This window comes from Parus major, chromosome 10 (assembly GCF_001522545.3).
Source record: "Parus major isolate Abel chromosome 10, Parus_major1.1, whole genome shotgun sequence".
Taxonomy (NCBI): Eukaryota; Metazoa; Chordata; class Aves; order Passeriformes; family Paridae; genus Parus; species Parus major.
This window is the reverse complement of record NC_031779.1, coordinates 9,773,403-9,800,103: the sequence shown is the minus strand read 5'-3', so window position 1 is coordinate 9,800,103 and position 26,701 is coordinate 9,773,403. Positions and strand designations below refer to the sequence as shown.

General features: G+C 42.9%; 1 protein-coding gene across 2 annotated transcripts; it reads left to right on the top strand.

Moving 5' to 3' along the window:
• SHC4 (SHC adaptor protein 4) lies at positions 1 to 26,701 on the top strand. 2 transcript variants are annotated; one of them, XM_015639465.3, is made up of 13 exons: positions 1 to 840; positions 939 to 1,295; positions 8,062 to 8,132; positions 13,157 to 13,220; positions 14,139 to 14,258; positions 15,337 to 15,390; positions 17,495 to 17,546; positions 17,897 to 18,023; positions 20,000 to 20,177; positions 21,473 to 21,533; positions 22,906 to 23,088; positions 24,556 to 24,809; positions 25,490 to 26,701. In XM_015639465.3, exons 1-13 carry the CDS (start codon positions 835 to 837, stop codon positions 25,643 to 25,645), a joined length of 1,683 nt encoding a protein of 560 aa, XP_015494951.1. In that variant the 5' UTR covers positions 1 to 834; the 3' UTR covers positions 25,646 to 26,701. The 2 variants fall into 2 exon arrangements, with proteins under 2 accessions (XP_015494951.1, XP_015494950.1); XM_015639464.3 differs by having other exon boundaries at positions 1 to 1,295.

Below are 26,701 nucleotides of genomic sequence, written 5' to 3'. Positions count from 1 at the left end.
GCGGCGGCGGCGGGGGCGGCCCGGGCGCTGCGGAGCTGCTGCCCCGCGGCGCTGCGGGAAACGGCCCCGGAGCCGCAGGAATATTCGGTTGTTTCGGGATTATTATGGTGCTGAAGGACTTTCCAGCAGGAATTAGCAAGACCGACGCCGCTCAGTGTTTTTCGAAGAATCCTGGGCTTTTGCCTGACGGCGGGGCAGAAGCTGCAGCGCAGGGATGCTCTTCGCCTCGGGGGCAGCGGCGGTGGAAGTGCAGAGAGCCGGGCACCTTACGGGGTTCATGCCGGTCTGAAAATACGTTTGGGCTTGTAGCTGTCTTGCTCTGCTTTGTGTGGAATATGCTTGAGCTTTCGCTGCAGCCAGGACTCCGCAATTATTGATGCTACAGCTGTGAGTCTTCAGAGCTAGGTGGGATTTAGTGCCTGGCTTGAGGCAGGAATGAAGACAGGTTTGGATAGTGGTTCTTCAGCTTAAGCTGCTTTACCACTGATGTGCTTTCCTGTATGCTGCTTTTATTTCTGCTTACAAAATGCCAGATGTCCATGCAGTTTTAAGCCTTGTTCATTGAGGAAAATAAACCATTCAAGAGGGAGTCAGCAAAAATACCCAATAGATTTCTGTTTAGGAAATTGTCTGACTTGCTTGATTTCCATATAATTTATCTACAAGAGCAAATTTATGCGAGAGTATCCAGTTATAGACCTGCCAAGGCTATGAGAGAACGCAGCCAGCAGAGCCTCGGTGGACACGTCCTGTATGTAGGGTTATTCAGACATCCAGGAATGCTGCACAGGGCTAAGTACAGCCGATTCAGGAATGATTCCATAACCTCCCTAGATGAAGGTACTCAAAATACGTCTTTGAATATCAAAGGTTCTTCCTCTTCTTCCCATTCTTCAACACCCAATTTACTGACAGAAGATGTCTCCTTGGGGCCACAGGACACCTGCACCACACTGTGCACCCTGATCCCCCGGATGGCCAACATCAAACTCGCCAACCCATCAAATCTGCCGGGGCTGAAAAGCTTCTGCCTGGGAACGAAAGAGGTGCCACGAATGAAACTCACGGAGTGCGTGACCATCCCGAGCAGCCCGACCTCACCTGAGATCAGCTGCCTGTCGGCCTCGTATCCCCAGCCTGACCTGGACAAGCTGGGCCTAACCCCAAAGCCAGCGGGTGACTGCGCCGTGCCGGGAGCTGAGGAGGCCGCTCCTGTGGCCAGGCAGGACAGGGGCCTGGCACCGGGCAGTGAAAGCACGTACAGCCAGGAGCCAGGAACCACCTACAGTGTGCGGGTGAGTACTTCTCCCTGGGCTTCCATTCTCTGACAAAGCAAACAGCTCAGCTGGCTGCTGGGTGACCTCCATTTTCCCACCTCTAGAGTCCGTGCCCCAAACCACTGAACTCTCCCATGTATTTTCTGTCTTCCGCTGTACACAGAACTGTGGCATTGAACTGAGGGAGCTAAAAGCTCCCCAGCTGCTCCCAGAGGTAACACAACATTCAATTCCAAAGGACTTTGTAGATTCTCTGAGGAGTGCTGCTGAACTAAAATGGGTTTTTCTGCATGTTGCAAGGAAAAGGAGTTCCATGTAAGGGCCTCCCATCCCTCACAGAGCAGTTCCAGGCATTAGGTGCATTCTGGCCCACGCTGCTGAAATATTTATCAGGAAGGCTGTGGGGCAGGCACTGCCCAGGTTGTATTTCTAGTATGGTTTTCTGCTGGTTTTCCTTTTGTGGGCAATATCTCAGAAGGAGGTTCCCTGGCATGAGCCTCACAATGCAACAGGGAGATGTTTTCCCTTCATCTTCCTGGTTATGTTGCTGCCGTGGCTGTAGGCCTGCAGGAACCAGCCCAAGCAGAGCTGCAAGAACATTGCTGACATGTCCTGGCCAAATTCTTGGTATCTTTTTCAGCTAGCCCTTTCAATAATAACAAGCAGATTGGTAAATAAGTAGTGTGGAGGTTTGAGAACGCTCTGAGGTGTTTCAGCATCAGAGGATGTTCAAGGTGACAGGATGAGCAATGTACTCATTTCCCCAGAGACCACCAGACTTCTTCAGGAGCTGTTGATGAAGCCTCAGATGGGCTGGAAAGTGGCCAGGGGTGCAGCATGGCAGGACTGTGGTGCAGAGGGATGGTCTCACCTGAAGGCAAAGTGGGGCCGAGAGACCAAAGACTGGGCATTTGGAGCTGCTTCCAATCCTTACCCTCTCACCCCGGCCCTTGCCCTCCCTTCTGTGTGTTTGGAGGCACTCACTCTCCCCATGCAGCTTTTTGTGCCCTCTTGGGGTATGGGATTGCTGGGATCTCCACAGAGACCCTTTTAGGAGGTAGGTCAGGTCTGCATTATTTGGACTGCTGCTGCAAAGAGATCTTTGGCCTTTACAGCCTAATCAGAGTCTGAGGAGGATCCAGCAATTACATGGAGAGGTTCTACAGTTATTTTAGAAAGACAATAATGTGGTGAATTAAAGAAATACTGTAGGACAGAAGCTGTCCCCTGCAGACTGGAGTGAGGCAGAAATTTTCTTGGTGGTGTTTTAAAAAGAAGCAATGCTGGGCTCATTGTGTCCCCTGGGGAGGTGACTGTGGCCGGGCGTGACTGGTGGTGACAGGCACCTGTGTCACAGCCACGTGTCACCCGGGCCTGGTGAGGAAGCTGAGACCTGTAACAGCACCTGGTCCCTCAAAATGCTCGTGCAAATAACAAAGAGCCCAAATATTAATATTTTAAGAGGAGCCTGGACAGCTCTGACTCTCATGCTGCTGTTTCCAAACATACTTTGTACACAGATTGCTGTAGGCTTTACAAGGGGGATATTTACCATGTCCTTGCTCACATTCTACCCCTTAGTGCTGCCCATCTGGAGCTGAGGTTGTCTCTAAATGATACCCATAGTGGCCAAGGCACTTCTCTTTCCTGCTGGAGTTTGTTATGGATATGATGAGCCTGAGGAATATTCCAAGAGGCACTTGCCATCCTCACTCTCGCTTGTTGGGGAGTGCCAGGGATGTGGCTGCTGCTGAGAAGGAGGATAAGATCTGTCTCTCAGCACTGTCCTGCATCAGTGGTTTCTCTGAGAATAGCGAGGATGATGTTTACTGGACCTAACATGGAGTAAGGCTCTGTACCTGAGCTTAAATCAAAACATGAGTCTTTCAAAGATGATTGGTTTTAAAAATGTGCTGCTTAACTGAAATATGAAAAGGAAATACTATTCCTAGACTTTTCATTACATTATTATCATACTTTAAAATAATGTGCTAAAGGTTATTTGCAGCATCCTTTGTCTTAAAGGGCTTTTACCAACGTACAGGTTGATCCTCTGCTAGTGATTTGATGGTGAAGGCACATAGCTATATGCCATCATATATTTCTAAAATCAGTTACATGTCTCTAGATGAAAAGGGACCTGACCATTTCTAACACGGTAGTTCAGAATTACGTGAACTGCACCCTCAAAGCACACGTGGGCACCGATTCCCTGCACAGTGCTGCTGTTGTCCATGGAGGATGCGACAGGTCAGCCTGGAGCAGTTACTCCGTCTCTCTGTGTGGGGAGGGGGGTCCAGGGCAGCCCTTTCTCGGCCACAGGTTGCCACCAGCGCCTCTCCCACGCTCAGGGCAGGGAAATAATATTGTGGTGTTTCAGCTGCAGCCACTTCCCTGGCGCGCAGCACCCTGACACCGCGCCCGGAGAGCTGCTCTGCATCGCCCGTCGTAAATAAATAACTACACGCGAATGCACAGCCGGGGCTCTCGCAGGAAGGAGATGGGCTCCGGTGATTCATGGCTTCAGAGCCGCAGCTGTGAATCATGAGCCGGGGGTGCCGGGGCGGCGCTGGGCTCGGGCTCTGGGCTCCGAGCAGCCCTGGGGATGCGCCCCGGCATCAGCCGCGTCTCTCTGGGGATGGTTCCTCGCAGGAACCGGCGTGTTTTCGGGCCAGCTGCTTTATCACAGCCCGAGAACAATTCTGTTAAGAGACCTGGCCTGAGTGCAGCGCTGCAGAAAGTGGTTTTCCAGAAAATAAAAGTATAAAGAAATGGAAAATATTTCTATATGTCCGTATTTATGATTTTTCCCTGTTTTGTTTTTTCTTCTCGGGATATACATATATATAAAAATTGAAAACCTATGAATGAAAGGGTCAAACCTTCCCCCAAAAAAATTTCATTTATCAAAACTATTCTTCACAAAGAGCCCTGGCTTGGTGCCCTTAGGGAAGACACTGTGCTGTGTGGGCATGAGGAGTGGGACAGACCAAGGGCCTTGTCTGTCTGCACTGCTGCTGCTGCAGGGGGGAAGATGAGAGCAAACACATGAGGAGAGTTAGGCTAGCACTGACAAACTACTGTGAGGGGGTGGGTTTGTGCTTAAAGATCTTTAATGGGCTCTTTTCATCCTGTAAGATATTTAGTCTATTTTCCAGCTGGTTCTGCCTGGATTTTGTGCTGTCTCACAGGTGCCCTGGGGGTACCACCCACGTCTGCAGTGGTGTGCTGTGGGCTGCCTTGGCCTCTCTGCTTCCTGTGGTGGGGATGGGAGAGGTTCTGCTGGCTTTGCTTTTGGATCTGGATGGGGTTGGTATTTGCTGGAGGAAACCGGTGTGATTCAGCCTGAGGAATGAGCCAGCTGAATGTCCTGCAGGGTGCAAACCTGGGCCAAAGTTCTTCATTAGCTGACTGGTGGCTGCTAACAGCATTAGGGAGCACTTACCCCAGCCCAGTAAACCCTGGTGTGTGAGGCAGGATGAGCAGCTGAGCTAACTGGCATAGTGGAGTCTGTGTGCTGGCAGGAGCAGTGCCACGGCCAGAGGAGCTCTGGTGGTCTCTGCTTTCCAGTGGGCACAGTGACTTTCTAACCCCAAGGCTACCACAGGAAGGGCTGAGAAAACTTCCTACCAAAAATACAGTAATCATGCTCTGCTCCTTCCCCACATCCCTAGCTGGCTCCTGGTGGTGTCCATGGAGGGAAGACAGCACTTTACCTTCCAGCTAGAGTGAAAGCAGAGAGATCTCACAACAGGTTTCTGAGCCTGGCACTCTGCATTGTCCTGCCATGTGCTGCTTATTCACATGGGCCCTGCCTGGTGCCTTCACATCTCTTCCCACACAGTCCCTCATCCTGTTAGCAGTCACTTTGTCATCCCATGTAAATAGATGTGAAAAGGTCCGTGCATCTTCAATAGCTGCTGTTTTCTCCCACCACCTCCCTGCCATTCTGGTGGTGTGGGGAAATGCAAGCCAGCCCCAGATCACCCTCTGTACCCAAACACCAAGGGATGAAGCATTCCTGGTGCCAGTGCTCTCCACAGACCTTTGCAGGCAGATGGGGTGTCTCTGCACATGTTGCCATTAGTGGAGCAGTTCCCTTTCCAGCAGAGGCCAGTGAGTCTTTCCTTCCTAAGAGCTGCTGCTTGTCTTGGCAAGAGCTCTCCATCCTGCTGCTGACAGAACAGTGGGTTCAGCATCCGCTTTCATTAGCGATGTCAGGTCTTTAGGACTTGGCTTCTTTCACTGTTGCTGTTTTATTTTTCTTTTGGTAGCTGAATTCTGCAGTTACATCTCTGCTTGTTGCCCCAGGCTGGTTAGTGCACCCTTGGGCCTGTGTCCAGCTTTGTCCAGCTTGCCTAGCAGCTCAGTGAACTGGGCCTTGCCTCTCTCTGTGGGTTTCAGAAGATGAATGTCCCTGCTTGGACACCACCTTTGGAGCTGGTTTTCACAAAAGCACCAGCTTGCACTGGAGCAAGAGCTGTGGGCTGCTGTGGCTTGCTCTCCCAGGCACCTGTGGTAGCTGCCCTGCTCATGCTTTAGTTTAACCTTCCCTGCAGCAGGAAAGATGGAGCTGGCCTTCACCTTGCATCACCAGAGAAGCCCATTAGGTTTTTCTGGGAGGTGCTGTTTGGGGTGTACAGGGTGGGGAGTAGGGGCACTACCTGAACAGGAGTTTGGGTGCAGAAGTCTCTGAGAAAAACATTGTCCTTCTCCCCTGCTGTCCCCTTCCTCTCATGCATTGGTTGTGCTGCTTCTCAGATTATGCAGGGTTAATATTTTTGTTTATTGTTATTTTTTATTTTTTTCTCTCCTTGGAGAGCATCTTTTGTTTTCTTGAATAGGCTTCTGGTATTCCATTGTCCTTTTGTGTGCTTCATAGGCTTCTCCCAGGCTCTGTCACCCTGACTTGCCCTTCCCCTGCCCCACATCATCCCCCTGCCCAAGGCTCTGCTGGTTCTCTGTACCCTTGTACTGTGAAGAGAAGGTTCAGCCATTACTAACTCTGCCAGTTCAGATAACCAGCAACAGCTAAAATAAATGAGAGATGCAGTGAGGTGCCATGTTAATGCACTTCCCTACTCAGGCTTTTAAAGGGAAAAAAACAAGGTCTTTTGTGAATCATTGATAAGTTCAGCTTCACTCAGGGTCACTTATGCAAAAGCCTACTATTGATTTTTCATCTTTGCTTAGAGCAGCTTCCCACGCATCTGTTCAGGATGCAATGGGGACTCACTTGTCAGCATATGACTTAACTACTCTAAATTTTTTCATTTTTCAAGGAGAGAGGAGCAGCCAACCAGCTCACAGGATGCTTGACCTTATACTGTAGGATCAGAGGTTGTTGCTGTGCTACAAGTTGAGGCTCTAGACATATTTTCCACATTTGCTTTGTTCCTGTTAAGAAGGAATATCTTTAACAAGGCAGATAGCTCTCAAAGTCATTAAATGTTCATTAAGGAAGCAGTTCTGCCAACCTTTCAGATTCTTATTGATGTCCTTCCAGGTCTCTGACCTAATTCTGGAGTTCTCCCAAGGGTTACATTGCTATCTGGAAAGAAAGCAAAATAGGGATAATACAATTGTTGTGGAATCCCTGACTGCACATATAATATTCTCTTTCTCACACACTCATTTCTGAAAGTCTCCAAAGCTGAAACAGATACCTGAAGCCAACCCTCTCTGAATGGCCCAGCAGAAAAATTGATTTACAGGCAAAGTGAGGCAGAGGAACTAAATATGGTACCTTTCTCTGACACAGAATGCTTCCTCCATCAGCTCAGACAAGGAGACAGAGTATGCCTGTCCCTGCCTGGGCTTTCCAAGTTGTCTCTGTGTCCCAGAGGCTTTGACTTCCTGCAGGAGAGGTCTGCACAGGCAGGCTGTGACTGCAGCCCTCGGGCACTGTGTGAGCACTGCAGGATGGTTCTAAGAGAAATAATGAGAGATCCAGACCCGTGCCAGTCTGTTGAAATTAAGAGATCAGACTGCTTCAACAACAGAGAGAGATGGACATCCATGGAAATGCTGAAGGATTAGTAAGATATGGTTGGGGATATGCCATCACATCCTTGATATTTCTGAGAATTAGGCATATACAAATCCCAAATGAGTACAGAAAAAGCACCAGCTCTGTCCCATACAACAGAAGTGTGGCAGTCAGCTGTTAATTTAAAGCAGGTCAGTTTATTGTGTAGGCTCTTAAGAGCTGTTGCTATGAGCTGGAATTGCAACTTCACATCCTTCATCTTCTGCAGAGGTTATTTGTCATCAGACATGTAGCAGTGTGGAGCCAGTGGTTTTTGTTGTGGCCTGTAATGCCTCCTCCTCTCTGAAGGGACACTCAGCCCTTCTGCATGGGGGCTCTGAGTGCATTGGTCTCAAGGGGCTTCCAGAGCCTCTCTGCTCCTGAGGACTCTGTTCTCTCCAGTATTTCCTCATGTTTGCCTCCCAGCTCAGTGTCACCAGCTAATAAATGAGAGTAAGCAGAAACGGAAAAAAAGGAATAATTGGATTTTATGTCCTCAGAGTGGTTTTTTTTTGTTTTTTTTTTTGGTCCTATGGTGTTTAAGCCATTGGTATCTTTATTGCTCTTCTCTACACTTTTAGTAAAACAAGATCTATTTAGGAAGCCGCTTTAGGATGGCTGATTTGATTTTCCATTTAGAGTGTGGTTCTGCATAAACTTAGTGGACAATAATCACATTTACTTCCTCCTGTGATCCTCCTCTTACATGTGTACCAGATATTAACAGTCCTCCTTTTATCTGTCTGTTTTCCATAGTACATGGGCTGTATTGAAGTGCTGCAGTCAATGAGATCCCTGGACTTTGGCACACGAACACAGGTCACCAGGTAGGTGGTATAAACTGAGATTCAGACCAAGAATGAAAAGCCCGAGTGCTAATTTTTTATATAAAGCTGAGGGTGCGTGCCAAGCTCTGAGACAATTTTGAATAGGAGTTTGCATGTTTTGTTTTGTTTTTTCCTAAGTGATGATTTGAATTATTTGATCGTTACAATAGGCTATTTGCATTGGAAAATGAATTGTTTCAGGCACAGACGTAATTTCTCTCCCAGTTCTTGCTCAGAGAGCCTCCCCCTGCAGTGGCAGCACAGAGCAGACATCCCCAGCCAGCTGGGGACCGGCAGCAGCCGGGCTGTGCACGTGGCTCAGCGCTGCCTGCACGGCTCTCCCAAGGCACTGGGGAAATCCACTGGTGCTGCTGTGCCTGTGGGTGCTGTGGCCAAGGTGGAGAGCCAGGATGCTCGTGGGTCTCTCTGCCATGCTGCTTCCCACCTGATGCAGAAAGTACCATCAGTCCCTCCATCCAGCAAGGCCATCTAAGGAATTTTTATCAGATGTATGACATCGTTTGACCCCATCTGCATCAAGACCAGGCTCAGCTGGAAGTGGAGTCACAAGGAAAATATGTTGTAATACAGCTGTTTCCATCTGTACTGCAAGCCTAAGTTTTTAGGCTGCGAATCAGAAAAAGATTAATATTTTATTCTCAGATACAACTGGGGATGTGGTTAAAATGTGAAATCTTTTGTGGTCTTATGAGAACTTTGCAACTTCTGTTGCAGGTTGCTGCCAGTTTCTGGGTGTAGATTGTTAGTACCCCCACACCTTTGGGGTGGCTGAAATGTTCTGTCAGAAATAGAAGAGCACAATTTTATTTTTACATTTATTCTTGTAAGTCTGGCAGTGCAGGAGTGTTTGAGTTTTCAAAACAATCACCCTCTATCCAGCTCTGAGTGCTGCATGGTGCTGCGATGTGCTCACGGTCCAGCAGGCAGGACTAGTGCTCTGCCAGGCAGCCCCAGCAGCCACCCAACAGCTTTTTGGAGAGGTGGGTGGGTGCAGATTATCTTGACCTGGCCTTAGACATGTTCCTTGTCTTCTCATCTGCTTTTCTGGCATAGCTCATGATGAGGATGCCAGGAGTGTGGTTGAGGCTTCCTGCTCCTGCCCAGCTCTTCCTTCTGGAGGGAGATTTTCAGATGCTGCTTTGCTTCCTCAAGTTTCTATCCAAAAAGTCATGGAGAAAGGAAAGTAAAATGAAGGAATTAGTGTCACATTTATACTATATAAACACTTTATGTTGCTTCCCAGACTTACCAACTGAAAGGAGCTGAAAAACGAGTCCTTCAATGCCTATAGACTTCACTTGAAAGCTGTCCCGTTTGTTTTATATTCAAAATCAGCAGTTGTTGACATTTACAACTAGTATAAGCACACACTCACCCAGGTCCTGCATGTGTGTATGAAGAAGTGCCCGAAATACCAATATAATTCCCTCAGGCAAGTCTTTCACAGACCAAGAAGAGCCATGTAATTCACCCAGCCTGGGCCACTGTGTTCTTCACAGCTCAGCCAGAGGGTGAGGTTATCTCCTGTTTGCAAGAGGTGTGTGCTGCTGTTCTGACAGAACAGAGCTTTGGATGGTTTGTCTGGAAAATAATGAATATGAATTACTGTGTGACAAAGAGCTTGCCAACTTAAATTCGGGCCAGATAGTAAGGTTTTGTTAAGCAGAACTATGTCAAAACTTAACAATGGAAATATTTCCATCACCTAAAAAAATGCCACTGCTGACCTTAACGGGCTCTTTTGTGCATGAGAAATTCAAAACTTAAACTGTTTGCAAACCAAATGCTGAAGTGCTGAGCTCTCACATGCGGACTTTAAAGTTTGATCGATGACAAGCTGACTGGAGCAAAGATAACATTGATTATTCCCCTATTGCTCTCTCAGGGGAGTAAGTTTATAGACACATGCACAATGCACCAACCAAGGAGCTGCTGGAAATCATCTCATTTTAACCATGCCTGTTATTTGAATTGGGGTAAAAAATATTTTTACTTCTATGGCATTTCACTAAACAAAGAGGCATCTTCTGTTTTAAAGGGATGTAGAAAGTGTCTCTAGTTATGTCTGCACCCTGCTTTGCTTTATGTGTATGTGCATGCTTACTTGCCTCATGGTATCTAAAACTGAAAATAATATTTACCTACCTCATGAATACTGGAAAGATCAACATTTCTTGTTGCCAAAGTGCAGTGGGGAGTGGCCAAAGAGATGAACATGGAGGATTTACTTTCTGATTTCCTGCTGGACTTGCATTTTCAGTTGCTTGGCAGGCACATGTTTAGAGAAGGCAGAAAGTGGCTTCTCTGGTGCTGTGAATGACTGTGGGATGTAGAGGTGCTGTGTGGCCACAGCCCAGCAAGAGAAGGGCCAAGCCCTGAGGTGCTGTTTACCCTCGGTGGCTGTAGGGTGAGGAGATTCCACTGCGAGATTTTCAGCTCTGCTGTTGCCCGTCCTTGACCCAACTTGTTCTTAGAGACATCCCTCCCATTTTGCAGGAATTTGTGATCTCAAACTCTATGTAGAGGACAAAAGTCACACCAAAAAATAAGTGTAACAGATTCTTCTGCTTGAGGGTTTTTGTATTTTTTTTTTTTTAATAGTTAGCCTGTGCTTGCTGCTCTGGATACAAGAGGTGTTCATCCTTGTGCTGTGGCAGGTCCTGCCTTTGCTGGACCCTGATGTGTGCTTCTCTTGTCCAGCCCTTCAGCTCTTTTCCTCTTACACATTTCCCACTTCTATTAAATCAAGCTGATTATTAGTCATCAAGTTTGGGCATTTCTGGGAAAAGAAATTCTGTATTTTGGATTGGGGCATCAAGTTGCAAGCTCGAAAATGGTCAGGCAGTGAGGGGTGAAGGGTGTCTGAAATGTGCAGCCAGGGAGGGCTGCTGGAAGAAGGCTGACTTTGTTTGGAAGATTAATTTCAACTTTGTTGAGCCACATAATCCCTTTCTGTTACATGGTGTAGGCAGGGCCCTAGATGCTTAAAAGCAAATCCTCAACAGCATGCTTGCTTGCTTACATCAGCCCATCTTTCGTCTTTTATTCTCATTTTGGGGGAACAATAAACAAAGTGGCTCAGTGTTACTGCCCACAGGCGCTCTCCCGCAGGGGCACGCTCTGGGAGCAGCAGGAGCTGTGTCTGCCACAGGTTTCACTCCAGGGCTGCAGACCCAGAGAAATACTGTGGACTGTACTTCTGAGTGAGTCTGGGGAAAAAAAAAAAGAAAATAAAGAAAAAAAAAAAAAAGCTGGTTTAAAGGCTTATGGATGCCAAAAATGGGTCACTCATTTCAGTTTATCATGGATGCATCCAGAGTTTCTTTTCTTCCTAGTGTATGGTGCAGTTTCTAGTTCGTGGAAATGAGTGCATGTAGGAAGTATTCAATTGTAGCAGCAGGTGTTACCAAACTCCTGCTTTTCACACCTTTAAAATAATATTTGCAAAGTTTTGTTAGATCACTTGGAAAATCACCCAGAGGTATGCAGCAGAAAATGTCTGTACAACTATTTCCCCTACCAAGAGTGGTAATAGAAACTATTAAGTAGAAATGGTTTGGTACTTTTTGGTTCCTGTTTTACTGGATAGTTGCTTGAGGGCGTGGTGAAGTGGGCAGTCACCACACTAGCTTGGACAGGAGGCTCTGTGGCTGGCAACTCTGCCTACAACTCTTGATTTCACATGGGCTGCCTGACATATGCAAAAACTCATTTGTCATCAAAAGAAACAACTTCCCTGTTTTTCCAATTTGTTCTGTATCTGGTTTTCTTTCTAGGTAAGGCTAGACTTGAAGGCTCCAAGTAGCCTTAATGTCTTGGCTCTGATTTTAATTTCCTTTAATATTGAATGAGAAGATGAGTTCTCATTTTCCAAGCTGATTATTGGAATCTGCAAGATCATCCTTCAGGATGCCTTCCCCCCCCTTTTTTTTTGTTTTTTTCATGTTTTGCCTTCCTCCTCGTAGCAGCTAAATAAAATAGGAGCTAACCAAGAAGGGTATCAGGAATTTGCTTAAAAAAATATATTTTTGGTTTTGTAGGGGGAAGTACTTTGCCTTTAAATGCTGAGAAGGATCAGTGTTTAAAAGGCTGGGTTTCTTGTGTAGTCCACAATGAGACCCCTTTTCTTCCCTGCTCTTTTCACCCAGAAAATATTGTTTTTATTTTATTGTGGGTGAAGTCTCCATTCATTTGACAGCATCCAGGTTCAATTTCTCAGGCTGTTTCCTGGCAAGAAGCCCCAGTCAGTATCACTGATCTTCAGTGCCTTCAAGCACACACTGGTGTGGCAGCCCGTGGGGCACTGAGCAGCCGTGCTGGGGTTCACAAAAGCTGGCTTTGCCTCCTCTCTGATCCGCAGGGTCCTGGGGGAACACACTCCTCACTGGGCATCTCTGCTTCATGGGACATACCTGGCTGGAGCCTCTTGTCATTGTGTGGTCCCCTGATACTTTTCAGCTCTTCTGAACTAAAAATTTCTCAGGAGGTGAAGACTAGTGGTGTTTTCCTCCCACACACACACCGGAATCTGGAAACAGACAAACTTTCCCAACCAACTCGTTTCCTGATTATGTCTTTGGATAATAATTCAATAATACACAAACAAATAATTAAACAAATAATTAAACAAACTCCCTTCCCCTTTAGAACCAAACAAAATCCCAGCCTTGGAAGATAAGTCTGAATTCAGCCACAAGAGGAAGGCTGAGGCTCAAAGTGTCCAATATGGGACTCTAAGCCTGAGGAGATGACTGCTGAATCACTGTATTTTGTATTTTCTTTTGGTTGTTTTTTTTGTTGTTGTTGTTTGGTTGGTTGTTTTTTTTGTTTTTTTTTTTAACTGTGGAAGGAAAGAAGAAAGAAAAACAACTGTGAAAGACCTTCCAGAAGATTTAAGACTTCATAAGTGGGCTGATAACAATAAATTGCAGAGTTGCTGGCTCTGTTACAGATGGTGCATGTGAAATGATCCAACAGTTTGTGCTGTATTTTTTTATTTGCAGGGAAGCAATAAGCCGACTGTGTGAAGCTGTGTCGGGTACAAATGGAGCTATAAAAAAGCGGAAGGTAAATCCTGTTTTAGCTCAACAATTATTTTTCTATATCTGCTTTTGATAAGCTGGATACATGATTCCCTAACAGGCTTCAGTCCGTGCTGGAATTAGCTCACATTAATCCATCCAAGCTCAGCCTGGATAACATGGAAGTGCTGGTAGCAGAGTGTTTAGCCTGATTGGTTTAGGGCTGAGTCTATGCCCTACTTTATTTTTCTTAGGATTAATGCTTTTCACAGGGTTCCTGCTTCTACCAGCTCTTGCAGTGTGTGGTGCTTTACAAGTTTTAGGCTTTGGCTGCTAAATTATTGAATTTTTTGTTTGTTTGTTTGTTTGTCTAGTTTTTTGTTTGGTTTTTTTTGGTTTGCAAGAGGCAGCTGATTCACTGGAAGATTATCTGCTGCTTATTTACATATACAAAAAACGAAACAAAACTAAAATGGCAGTGTTTAATGGATTTTGTTTACTAACTTGGATGCAATGAGGGGCAACATCAGGGTTACTGTTGGGTTGTGTCCAGTGGAACTTACTGATTTCCTTCTGTAACTGTGGCGCTCAAGAGGAATGAACTTGATCCTGAAAAAGGAATACATGAGAGAGTTATTTGCTTTACCCAGAAACACTTCATCCTCCAGAAACAAAGAAGAGTTCAGAAAGAAAATTGCACATTCTGAATTACTGAGCAGGCTATAACATTTAGCTCACTGGGATTTTGCTTTAAAACTTTTTTTTTCCCATTATTGACATAAAACCCATTCGTACCAGTATTGCATTCAGAGCTGATGTTAGATCCATTTGTATTTGATCAAGCCATTATCCTTGCTCCATTGAAAGTCTCAATAAGATACCATTAAAGCTCCTTGACTTTGATATGTTTCTGCCCCTCACAGACTGGGCTGACAGCCTCTTTCTTTTGTTTCTTTGTTCAAAGCCTCCAGTGAAGTTTCTGTCTTCTGTACTTGGCAAAAGCAACCTTCAGTTTTCTGGCATGAATATAAAGCTGACCATTTCAACAAGTAGCCTCACTTTGATTAATGCTGACACACAGCAGGTAGGATACATGTAATCAGTGTCCTTTTCTCCATGCTACAGTTTTCTCCTCCTTTGTGGCTTCTGACAGAAGGCTGTGCCCTCCAAAGGGAAAGAAGCACCCTTTAGTAGACCTGGGGGTGTCTGGTGGAGCTGAATTACATGATGCCTCTGGATTTAAAAATGAAAACACTTTGGAGGAATTGACATACATCACAGATCTTTTTTGTCCATGATGGTGTTCCATGGGGAGGGATCCTTGAGTGCCTGGCAAACTGTTTCTCTGGATGTGTTTGCCTGTAAAGTACCCAATGAACAAGGCACTAGTCCCAACTGTAGTTTATGACAAGTCCTAGGAGGGAAAAAAAAGTATATAGATATTAAGTCAGAGCTTGACTTTGGTGTCATTCAAAGCTGTTTTACAGCTGGATAATGCATGTGTAGAATCAATTATACTGTGTAAAGTTTCTAGGCTCCATTGAGGTGTGTTCCTGAGAGCCTGTGTTTGCCCGGAACAAGGCTGTGCTCCCTTCCTTCTCGGCAGATATGATAAGGATCTCAGTCCTGCCCACTTAATTCCTCCCTCAGATGTTGGTATTGGCTCCCTGAGTGATCTCACCCCGGGCCAGCAGCAAGTTTCAAGCTTCAAGCTGGAGCAGGGGAACATCAGGGAAGTTGTTTTGGCTCACTGGCTCTGAGGAATGCTGCACTGAGCTGGTTCCATGCTGAGCATCAAGGAGTCCTTAGGGGTTTGTCTGTAGTGCAGAGGTCTCATGTACATTGGACATCTGCTCTACAAGGGGATTAGGACACCAGGTTTCCCTTCCTTTTGGCTACAATTAGAAGCTGGTGGTTGAATTAATTCTGAAGACCCTTTAAGGAAGATTACTTAGGGATCTAGACATTGCTAAACATGAATGGATAGTCTCAAAAATATTTTTATCTCCTATTTTTATCTCCTTTCTTCCTAAATAATACATACATAAATTAATAAATGGGATTGTTATGAATTTACTTGCTTGTTCTATGAAGACATATGTTCTGATGTCTTCTAATGTGTGGCCCAAGAACATGTTTAATTAGTCTGTTATGCTTTTCAGATTATTGCCAACCACCACATGCAGTCCATCTCATTTGCTTCTGGAGGTGACCCAGTAAGTATTGATTTATTAAATCTACGTCTGCAGGTATAATGAACTCATGTAATAATTGTTACCTGCAAATACTTTGCTTCATCCCTTCCTTCCACAAGCACTAACAGAGTACACTGCACTTCAGCAGTACAAGAAAACTGGGGGGCTGACATTGAAAAGGAAATGTGGAATAGTGACTCAGAGCATCTTTAATAGATACGTACAGTTAACTTTCCTGTTGCCCATCAGTGAGCCTTAGTCCATTCAAAAGCCCTCTTACTCCAAGTCAGAGGTTTTTTATTCAATTCCAAACTCTACTGCCATGATTGTAAGCAGGAAATGTCATCTATCTGGGTTGGATAAGTAATTCCTCAGGGCTTATTTATATTTTTTTAGCATTTTTTTTATATTGTTATCCTGCACTGGTCTTGCACAGTGACTTCAGATTTCATTGGCTACACAGGGCTGGGTTTGGTCAGTGCTTAATAGCAGGGCCAGCAAGAGATGTGCATGCACACAGATGTGCTGCAGGAAACGGGCTTGGTGGAGCAGCTGCTGGCACTTCTTACTGGGAGGATGTGTAAGACAGAGGTCTTGCTCATCAGTGGTAACTATAAATCTAGTAGCCCTTCACATAAGGGTCAATTTTGTTGTCTTGTTCAGTTAATTTTTTCAAAATTCTGTTTACGTTTAAAATGGGAGATAGTTTCCACAGGACCTGTCTTTCCACCTGCCCCACATTCAGGGTCTAGGTGAAGTTCAGCGTTGCTTTGGGCTGTGAAGGACTAGCACTATTCTGCCTGATAATTAAGCATATTCTGGCTTTATTTTAAAGTAAAATCATCCAAGCACTTGCATAAACATTAAAAAGACATAAAAAATAGCAGGTACTGCTCCAGTTACTTTAGCTTCTAGTCACTCCCTAGATGTGATTTACTTTAAAATATCTATTCTAAAATATTTATGAACTTAAAGAAAAACTTGAAAGAAAAAGGAAGGAAATTGAGTTCACTAGATGCATAAGAAATATTTAGCCTGCTTTTTTTTAATGATAACTTCAGAGATTAAAAAAAAAATAAATATCTGGGACAAGTTCTGCTGGCCCTAAGACCTGCCTCTTGTGTCATTCATTGTGAATTATTAAATGATTGTTCTTGTGCATATTGCGAATGGGGCCTTGTTTCCTGCCAGCTGATTGCATCTTCCCTCAAGAGAGCCATGCCTTTAAGCTGTGAATTACATTTTCCCTGTCCTACCTTAAAGATCCAAAATAACAAAATGCATCTTTAATAATTAAGAGAATGTTATTCATTACCTCACCAATTTGACTATAACACTGAATTATCAAGCTACTCTTTGCTTTTGCGGTATCATTAGAAATGTTTTCTATTCCAGTTCCCTTTTCAGTTTGACTAGAAAAAGAGGATTATTTCAGTGCTGGCTAGAAAGAGAATCAGAAACAGAAAACTGATTATACTGAGGTTGTCTGAGCTCAGCAGCAGCTTTAAGATCCAGGGTAACTTAACCTGATTGTAGCCAGACAAAAATTGGGCAGGAGCAATTGAGATCAGAAACCCATTTTATTCTGCATAATTTTAGAGTTTAACTTTTCTCTATTGCTACAAACTGGGAACACTGGAAACTTATCCTTTGTAGTACATTAGCACTATTTTATCTTCCACTGATTCTGGTAAGGACTGTCCCAGCCAAAAGCTGTGACCAGCAGTCACACAGCCCTGATGTGTTACACAGGAAAGGCTGTGAGCTCCATGGAGCAGTGGCAGGAGCAGAATTGCCTGCTGATGAGGCACCAGTTGTGTTTCTACTCCTGCTACAGAGCTGGAATTGAATACATGATTTATCAAAGACCCAAAAGATGCTAAATGGTCTAATGCATTTTTTTAGAAGAAAAAGATTAGGGGATGATTACTGTGTTGATAGCCATCAGTGTGTCACTGATATTTTCCTTGGCTCACTTTGCTAGTACCTCTGGTTGTTTTTCCCTGAAAGAAGTGTGCATTTTAAAGCTAAAAAATATGTCTGTCTATTTGTAATTGCTGTGCTGTGGTGATAGGGTTGTTCATAATTGCAGTGTTCAAGACATTTGATGTCTTCTTTCCTGTAGGATACAACAGACTACGTGGCATATGTAGCAAAAGACCCTGTTAATCAGAGAGGTATTGAAACAAGTTTCCAATTGTTATATGTGTTAAAATGATTGCTTTATTTGTATATAACAAGGAATTGTTTGAGTTTGAAAATAAACAAGCTACTGAACAGCTCAATACTCTGTACAATTTCTGGCTTTGCTGTATGTATAAGGGTTATAGTATGCAGGCTGTGGCTATAAATGCCACGTTCTTTGTGCAATGAAGTGGGAATCTGCAGGTCAGACTAAAGCTGTACTGGCTGCTGGCTCCATGAAGGGGTAGGAGCCTTGCTTTTCTGCTATAAGCAATATAGCATGAGTCTCTGCTTTCTGGTATAAACTGCATTTACTTAATTAAAGTAAGGTGTCTCTTTTCAGCATGCCACATCCTGGAATGTCCTAATGGGATGGCACAGGAGGTGATCAACACCATAGGGCAGGCTTTTGAGCTCCGGTTCAGGCAGTACCTGAAGAACCCCTCTAGCCTGATTACATCTAATGAAAGGTCAGCACATTCTCAGTCACAAAAGAGCTATCCGTAAGATGCTTTAAATATGCTTTCTGGACATAGGATAATTCTAATATGTCTAATTCCATGCCTGTAAGTGCAGTGTATAAGAGACCAAAATTAGCTTATTCCAGTGAATTCCAGTTTTTTTGGTGACATTTGTACAGGTGCAGAACAGAGAATTAAGCTGTATTGTTCCTTAGATAAAGCAGCCTTATTTTAAGTCCGCAAATTGAACAAATGTTCAAATTACTCTGCCCAAGTAAGTTCAGGTCTATAAATAGCAGAAACACACACAGACTGAGCTCAGTCCTGACCTGTGCCAAGTTTAAGCTTGCTGCAGCTGTGGAAAGTGTGTGGTGGGGAAAAAAAAGCCATTTTATTTCACCTTTCTGCTATTCTGCTCATGTCCTGGCAGCAGCCTCAGTTTTCACCTGGCATGACTTATATCAGCCTTGTGAACTGAAATAAGCACAGCCACCACCTGGCATTTTAAAGTGTGAAGCCCTGTCTTCCACACATTGCCCGAAATACAGGGCCTAGATTAGTTTCTGGACCACAATTCCCCATTTCAATTACCCTTCTTCCATTGCAATGGGGTCACAATTCTTGCTCTAATTTATGGCTCTCCTCACAGATTAGCCATGCCTATTTTTCTCAGGCTTCTTTTTTACTATAACACAAATTTGCCTGCTACTTCCCATAAGTAGGTAAAGCTGTGGCACTATTTACCTGTACCCTGAGAACAGGAGTCCTGAGCAGGCAGTGTCACTGGAACAGGGCCTAATGCATCACAGCAGAGCTGGTTTTTTTATATGTTTGCATTTGTATAAATGCAACTCCAGTTTATATTTATTTCAATGTATATGGTGGTTCTTGCTATTCCACTGCTAAAACTGGTCTGTTTTTCCTTGGGTAAATAACCAGAGGAAAAGCCTTTCTTTCCTAAGAAACCCTGCTAGGTTATGTCACAAGTAGCATAGGAGCAGGGAAAAATGGGAGAGGGTAATTAGATTTCCTCCTTGAGCATAACCCACAGCCAGCCTTGGAGAACGGTGCTCGGGCAGAGGAGTCGGATATTGCTGTGTGAATGAGTCACTCCCTTCCAAACTACTATGAATCACATAATCAAATACTTGTACTGCATATCACATAATCAACTACTTGAACTTTATCTCTTTCCTGCTCATGGCCTTTTATCCAATTATACTCTTGTTAATCAGAGAAGTAAGACTTCAGATGAGTTTTTTTATTTTGGGACCGGAGACAGTACAGGAAGCACCTAGTTGTTTTGTAGTGTATCAGCTGTACATTTAAACTATCATCATTCTGGTTTAGCTCAAAAAAAACATTGTGTGCTCTTCTTCATGCCATTCAGTGCTCCTTTCAAGCTGAACCAGAATATTGATTGTGGTTATTAAAATCAGAGTAAATGCCACTGAGGACTGCTACTTTTCTTTTTTTTTTTTTTTCCCTTTTTTTTTTTTTAGCAATATTTGATTTTGTAAAACAGTTGCACGCTTGTCTGACTAAATGCTATGAGATTTAAATTTTTCTCTTGAAGTCTGGCCACCTCCCAGCAATCTCTAGATTTACAGAGTTCAGTCAAGAAGCCACAAGAATTATTTTTATGGTCAACATTCTGTATACCTTAATGAACAATGCATTGGAATTCTTAAAGTTTCTGTAGTTGCCTCTTACCTTTTCTTTGACCTGAAAATATATCTGGGCTGCCTGGTGCTAATGAAATAACTGTACCTCCCTTTGCCCCAAACTGTCATGACTATTTTAATTCAGGAAGAAGTAACTGGAAAAATCAACAGCTCTGAAAGTTCCGGCCCAAAGCCCTTTACAGCCTCCATATGGCGGATCTGTGTATTGTGCCTTGTGCAGACACTCGGGATGTTTGCCTACACTAGAAAGCAATTGATTACATCAGAAGCTTAATTTTTCCCCCCCCATATTTTTTTCAGCGAGGCAGCAAATGCTAATGGATCAGCTGGGAATTCACAAGAGAGGGAGGACCATGAATATTACAACGAAATTCCAGGGAAGGAACCTCCCACCGGTGGAGTGTTAGACATGCGAATGAAAGTGCAGACAGACCAAAGGGCTAAGTGTCCTGTCCAGTGCAAAAAGCAGTACTGCTCAGTAAGTACAGCATCTGCTGGGATAAAAATTCACTGCCTATTATGGGAATGAATAATAAAATGTTTCTCTGGTGTTAAAGCACGGCATTAACATCAGAACCAGGTCCTGATTATCCTGGGAAAAGGTTTTTTTAGGCTAGATTTAATGATGCTTAGTACATAATTGAATCCCAAAGCACTTTCTGAATATTAACTGGTTTGTCCTTAGAGTACTTTCAGGAGACCAAGTAATATTCCCTTGTTCACTCATTAGCTCTGAGAAGAAAATAGATACCAATTTAAATGGCTTGTTGGAGAGAACATCTGCAAAATCTGGGACCTTCTGGCTCCTGATTCTGTGATCTAATAAATATTTCATTCTGTCCATTATGCTCTACAACTTATACATATAACATTGATTGATTGCAATATATATACAATATTCATTACTCTTGGATTATTTCAAGAAGTTCTGTTAAATCAGCAAATGATATCTGTGGCTCTTGTCTGGGATAGTGGGAAATAAAAACCAGGGGGTAAAACAAGACGAGACTGGCTGCACAGATTTCAGAGCCTGCTGTGCGAGGCCTTGGGAGCACCATCCTTTCCGTGCACAGGAAAGAAGGCCGCACCACTTGGCTCAGAGGGAGCACACTCAGATGTGCCTGCTGGAATCCAGGTGGTTCTGTCTAAAAACTTGCTGCTCCCAAGTGTTGTGTTTGGTGTCAACTGCTGCGTGTTCCTGTGCTACTGCTCCATACATTTTTTGTTAACATGAACCATGCTCTGCATATCAGGTTCCCACCTCCACAACAGTTCTCTAATTCTAAAAATGTTTTACTACATCTAGAGTTTGCACCTGATGCTCACTAGTGTTGTTGCAAGGAGTTACCCTGCCTGTAAATGCAAATGCCTTTTTCCCATGGGGTGTTACTTTTTGGTTTTCCTTTCTCTTTCAGTGCTGCTCAGACAAATTAGTAACCATTTCACGTTCAAACCATGATATCTGTAGTTGATTTTATGATGGAGGACATTTATTAGAAAATCTGAACTTTCTTACCTAGGAGTTATGCTGTATATATACTAAACATTAGCTACATTAACTGGGCAGGTATATGAGCTTTGAGTCCAGATGTGGAGAGTAAAAGAAGAACGAAGAGTACTAGTGTGAAATATTATTTAAGGAGATGGGAATTTTTTGGTGAAGAACATGTTTAATTACCTGCATGTCTATTAACTAATGCATGGATCTTTTGGAGTTACCTGAGTTTTTCTAGGGGACTACTTTATATGACTGATTTTAAAATTTTTCTACAGACAGGCAGCCCAACCTTCATCAATATATATGAAAATTGTCCAGAAGAAAACAAAACTGTGGGTATGTACTCTCTTTTCCTTCTCATGCATATGCTGAACTATCCAGGGCAGGCTGCCTGGAAGAGCTGCCCCTTGGCTTTCAATACAATGGTGAAAAGTGTTCTACTTAGTGGGTCATTTTTAGTTCCCTAGATGAAGGGCAGACAAAAAAGCCTTACAGCTTTTCTAAAGGCCACTAATCTATCTTCATGTCTGCTGGCAGACTTACTCATTTTACTTCTCATGATACTGTACAGTAGCTCTTTGTGGTTTTTTTTATTCTCTTTCATACTCTTTGTTGTTTTATTCCCTTTCTTCATACCATTTAAAAAAGGAAGATACTTCATTACTTATCAGTCTCTGAATATATCCCTTCTCTTACAAATGCTCAGTGAGGTCCAAAGTATCAGCATCGTGTTGTTCCAACAGAGACTGGGCCCTTGGTTCCAGCATCCCTGGCTTCTCAGTATGACTGTGCCCTTCCCCTGCTTTAGGCAGCTTTGTGCCCAGGATCAATTTGCCTTTAGCAAAACCTGCTGTCAGGGACCCCAGGAGATCATCAGCCTCTATCCCTTTCTGGACTTTCTTTGCCACAGCTGATGCCCTGAGTGCATTTCCTCAGCTCCTCTCTTTCACTGCACAATGAGATCCTTTCTGAATTCCCACCTGCATGGCTCTGAAGCAATCCATTATGCTGTCTGCAGAGGATACTTCAGGTTCTTGTGTTATTTCCAATTCAAGGAAAGGAGAATCAAATGGTTTCTACAAAGAGAGTGAACAAATAAAAGAATGAATGAATAGATCTATGAATAAAACGTTTGTTGAAGAGCAAAAGTATGCCTGCTATTTGGCTAACTGAAGTGCTATTATTTTCAAGCCCTGCAGGGGATATTCTGTTAGCCTCTTCCTAGGCTTGGATCCTAACCTGCCAGATGTGGCTTTGGCTCTCCAGGCAGAGCCTCAAAGCACCAGTCTCCTCCATCTCTCCCTTCTCCACCAGAATAGCAAGAGAGAGAATTGCTCAGCTTCCCACAAGCTCTTTTTGTGGTGCAGAGAGGAAGGAAAGTGTTTTGCAACAAATAACATATATAGTTTGTGTTTCTGTAGAGGCATATGTATTCATTTCTTTCCAACCTGTGGGGGGTTCACTGCTGGCATTGAAACAGAACTGAACCAGTGCAGAACATTTCTGAAAACTTCATTCTAATTAATTTTTGACCTCATGCCTTCTAGACATACAGAAAAATAAATTCATTTACATTTTTCTGTTCTTTCTCAATTACTTTAGTGGGCTATAAAGAAGAACATAATTCCTGTTTCAGCTTTTACAGTTGCTTAAAGCTGAGTTTAAAAAAAAAAAAAGGAAATCTGTGCATACTATATACTAATTGCAGGTAATTGTGATGAGAGATCACAGAAGACAATAAAAGAGAATCCTGCCTCATTGAAACCTGCCTACAAAGCAGATCTCTTTGATGATCCATGTTACATCAACACCCAGTCCCTGCAGTCTGCAGCCTGTGCAGCCCGAGGTCCAGCAACAGCACAGATCCCTGGGAGCCCTCTGCGCCAGGCCAGTAGGTTCCCATTGTGATGCCATACCTGTCTAAGCACTGGAAGGAGGGGGGCTTCTCATCTCTCTGCATGGAGAAAGATTTGGGTTTCCTATAAGAAATACAGAAAAGGTGGGGGGAAGAAATCTATCCTGGTTGTTCTTTTTCCTTGTGTGATTCAAGAGAAAGGGGATTAAAGAGCAAAAGTAGTGATGGTAAACAAGCAGAGTAACATTTCATCTTCTGTAGTTGATTGATGACAGTAAATAGAGTGCCACAGGTATTAAAAAGCAAATCTTTAGAATTATATGAGCTTGGGACTGCACCTTGCCTCAAGGAAGAGGGTTCTCCTGTATGCTCAAAGTCTTAACTACTCTAAAGTGGACATGATCTCAGATGCCTTTGCTTCACAGGCAGTAGCCTACAAGATTAATGTGGGGTTATTGTGACTGTCTTTTCTCAGTTCTTCCTTAAGTGACCATGGAATCTCATCCAATATTTTCTAAATCAAACCTTTTGATCTGTGGTATCAATGAAATGTATGTCAAAACTTGATTTATAGACTCAAAGTGGTGGATATCCATTAAATGATTATATAGTTGCTACTGATTGTCCTCCTTATTGAATATACTTTATTAGCTTTGCCTTTTATGGTTTCCCACTGAGTATTTTCTGTCAGAGTTGGCTCCACACAAGAAAGTGGGAAAAGGACTGGACAATAAAGGAAACACAATAAAGAAATCTGTGATAGTTGAGACATTTCCAACTTGGGACTGTATCATGCTCTAAAATGAACTGCCTATATCCTGAGGAGCCTTAGGTTGCACAATTCCATTGAAGAAGTGGTATCCTCTTATTTTCCTTAGAAGAATCCTGCCTGTGAATCATTTGCAGTCTGACTGGCTATATCCCAAACCACCCAGTTTTTTTAGTACATTTGGTAATTGTTCGTTTTTTAACAGCAAATGCATCATGCTGTAATCCTTCCCTTCTGGCTGCATTGGCTATGTTGTCTTACATTCCTGCACATAGCTGGAGCCACTCAACATGACACTCCAAATCATCTGTGACAATCTCTTCAGAGCTTATTAAGGAAGAAGGAAAAACAAGATCTTAAGGGGAAAAAAAAAGCTAAAAAGCCAGCAAAAATCTTGTTTTCACAGGGAAGATTTGCTTTTCATACAAAGAAATAAAACCCCAAGCTAGCACAGCATCAGAAAATTTCCTGTTTCTAATCCCTGTTGCCTAGCGACCAAAGGCTTTCCCATCTAAGGTAGGGGAAGAGGTGGTGTGATAATTTTGCCTAATGCACTGGAGGGTCATGAGCATTCATGTATGCATATTCTTACAGTCTGTAAGGATGGTTTGATCACAGCTTCAAGACTGAATCATTTGAATTTTTTTAAAAGCTATTAAAAATACTGGCTTGCATCCTTTTAGGATGAAGTTTTAGGTGAAGTGTCCAATACATTCCCTTTCATTTAATTTTAGAGTTACCGGAACCTGTTCAGCAGAGTGCCACAAGCAACACAGCTGGTCTCTGTGTTCTGCCACAAATAAAGCAACAGCTAAAGAATGAAGATTGTTACCATGGCAAATTGAACAGGAAAGCAGCAGAGAGCCTCTTAGTGAATGACGGGGATTTTCTGGTACGAGAGAGCACAACGTCACCTGGTCAGTATGTCCTCAGTGGACTTCAGGGAGGGCAGGCAAAGCATCTACTCTTGGTGGATCCTGAGGGCAAGGTATGAATATTTCATTTAATGAAATTTCAGTGCTGCTCAGATATTTCAATCAAAATGCAAGGGTGCATTCCATGAAGTGGAACTGATTTGATTCCATCCACGTTAATTTAAATATAGGCAGGGGCTGCAGTTGGTTTGAAACTTCAAAAACTTATAAGCACTGGAGTACCATGGAAGTAGCAGTGAGGAACTTAAATACTGTTAGTCCAGGTGCTGATAATTAGTGTATACACTTAACACATCCTTCCAACTATTAGTGCTAGGAAAAAATAACCCTATCCTTAATTATGAATTTCTGGATACAGAAAAGGTTTGTTGTCACTTCAATTCTATTTTCTTCTGCTCTGGGTTAGAAGAGCAGTCTTGAGTGACATTTCTGAAGACAAAGTAAATCAGAAAAGTAATCCTCAATGGGATTAGGGGAAAATATCTCTCTCTGTGGAGGAAAACACAAGGTTATTTCATTCCCCTGCTGAATGCAGAATCAGCCCAGTTTAAATACAGCCTCTTTACTTTTCCAATGCTTTTCATGTGAGCTAATGGTGGGTCAAAGGATAGGTCTGAATTGCTGTGTACAGCCTGATGATCCTGCTCAAGTGCCTTTCAATGTGATAGGTTCATGTCCAACAAGTTATAAGCACAGTCTAACCTTAAATATATTCTTTTGCATCTTCCACTAGGTGAGAACCAAAGACCATATATTTGATAGTGTGGGTCATCTTATTCAGTATCACATGGAAAATAATTTGCCAATCATCTCTTCTGGAAGTGAAGTGAGCTTGAAGCAGCCTGTAAGGAAAGAGAGTAATATGGGGCACATGCAATATCACAAATAATCCCGTGGATCTCACAAATCCCAAGACAATTCATACCTGAACTTTCTCTTATGAAGACATGTCAAAAAATAGACTGCACTTTCTGCTGCTGTTCCAGAAGAAGCCCTTTTGTGTGTGTATGTATGAATATATGTATATGTGTATATCTATGTAGATCTATAGAGATCAACAAGCATAGTTATATAGATACATATAATCTTAACAAAATTACACCTTCAGAGTGTGAGATTCATTTTTGAGAAGGTATTTTAGACATGCACAAATGTCACTTTCAAGGTCATACTGAATCAGTAACTATTTAAAAGCACAATTAAAATTCTACATACAAAAGCTCACTTGAAAGAACTGCTGGAACATTAGTATGTGCCTTTTAGCATAGACTTATTGAAACCAATATTATTTATACTGAATTAGTTTTGGGTGGTTAAACAAACATGTCTAAGCTTTTAACTATTTGCCAAAAACAAGTACAATTTGAATATTACTAAAATGTCATCTTCTTTCAATAGACACTAACAATTTCATTTTGCTTGTAACAGCACTTTACTAGCAAGTCACATTTGAAATGAATAACATTCACAATACAGAAACATTGTCCACTTTCTTAATAATTTTTGTCACTGTCTGACTACTCAAAGATTTGAGATTATGAACATTTACAAAGTTGAAATTAATATATGTAATATAATTTTGGAATAGAACTTGTTAAGGGACAAGCATGCTAGATCTTAATATTTTTGTCTTGCATATGATTTTACTATTATTATCAATTAATATTGGAAACATCTTTTTAAAGGTAGGCTAAATATATTTTCATTGATTACATAGTTGTTTACAAACTAGAAAAGCTGAACAAAACTAATGATACATTTTGGGAGAAAACGATTTAAAAGATGTTAGAACTTTGCATGTGTCCTTATTCAGTGTTCTTTCCAAAACAAGATAGTTTTCCCCTCTTCACATAGAGTCCATTTGTTCCTAAACATGGAAAAATCTTTTAAAAGAAATCTATTCATTGTTTTGCCACAATAAATACTCTAAATATGAACAATCCTA

Bases quoted from the DNA above. Each gene is read 5' to 3' on its own strand.
- SHC4 (XM_015639464.3), top strand. From the start codon at position 711: ATGAGAGAACGCAGCCAGCAGAGCCTCGGTGGACACGTCCTGTATGTA. The intron at 8,133-13,156 runs GTAGGTGGTATA...TTTTATTTGCAG, and splicing joins ACACGAACACAGGTCACCAG to GGAAGCAATAAGCCGACTGT. The intron at 17,547-17,896 runs GTATTGAAACAA...GTCTCTTTTCAG, and splicing joins AGACCCTGTTAATCAGAGAG to CATGCCACATCCTGGAATGT.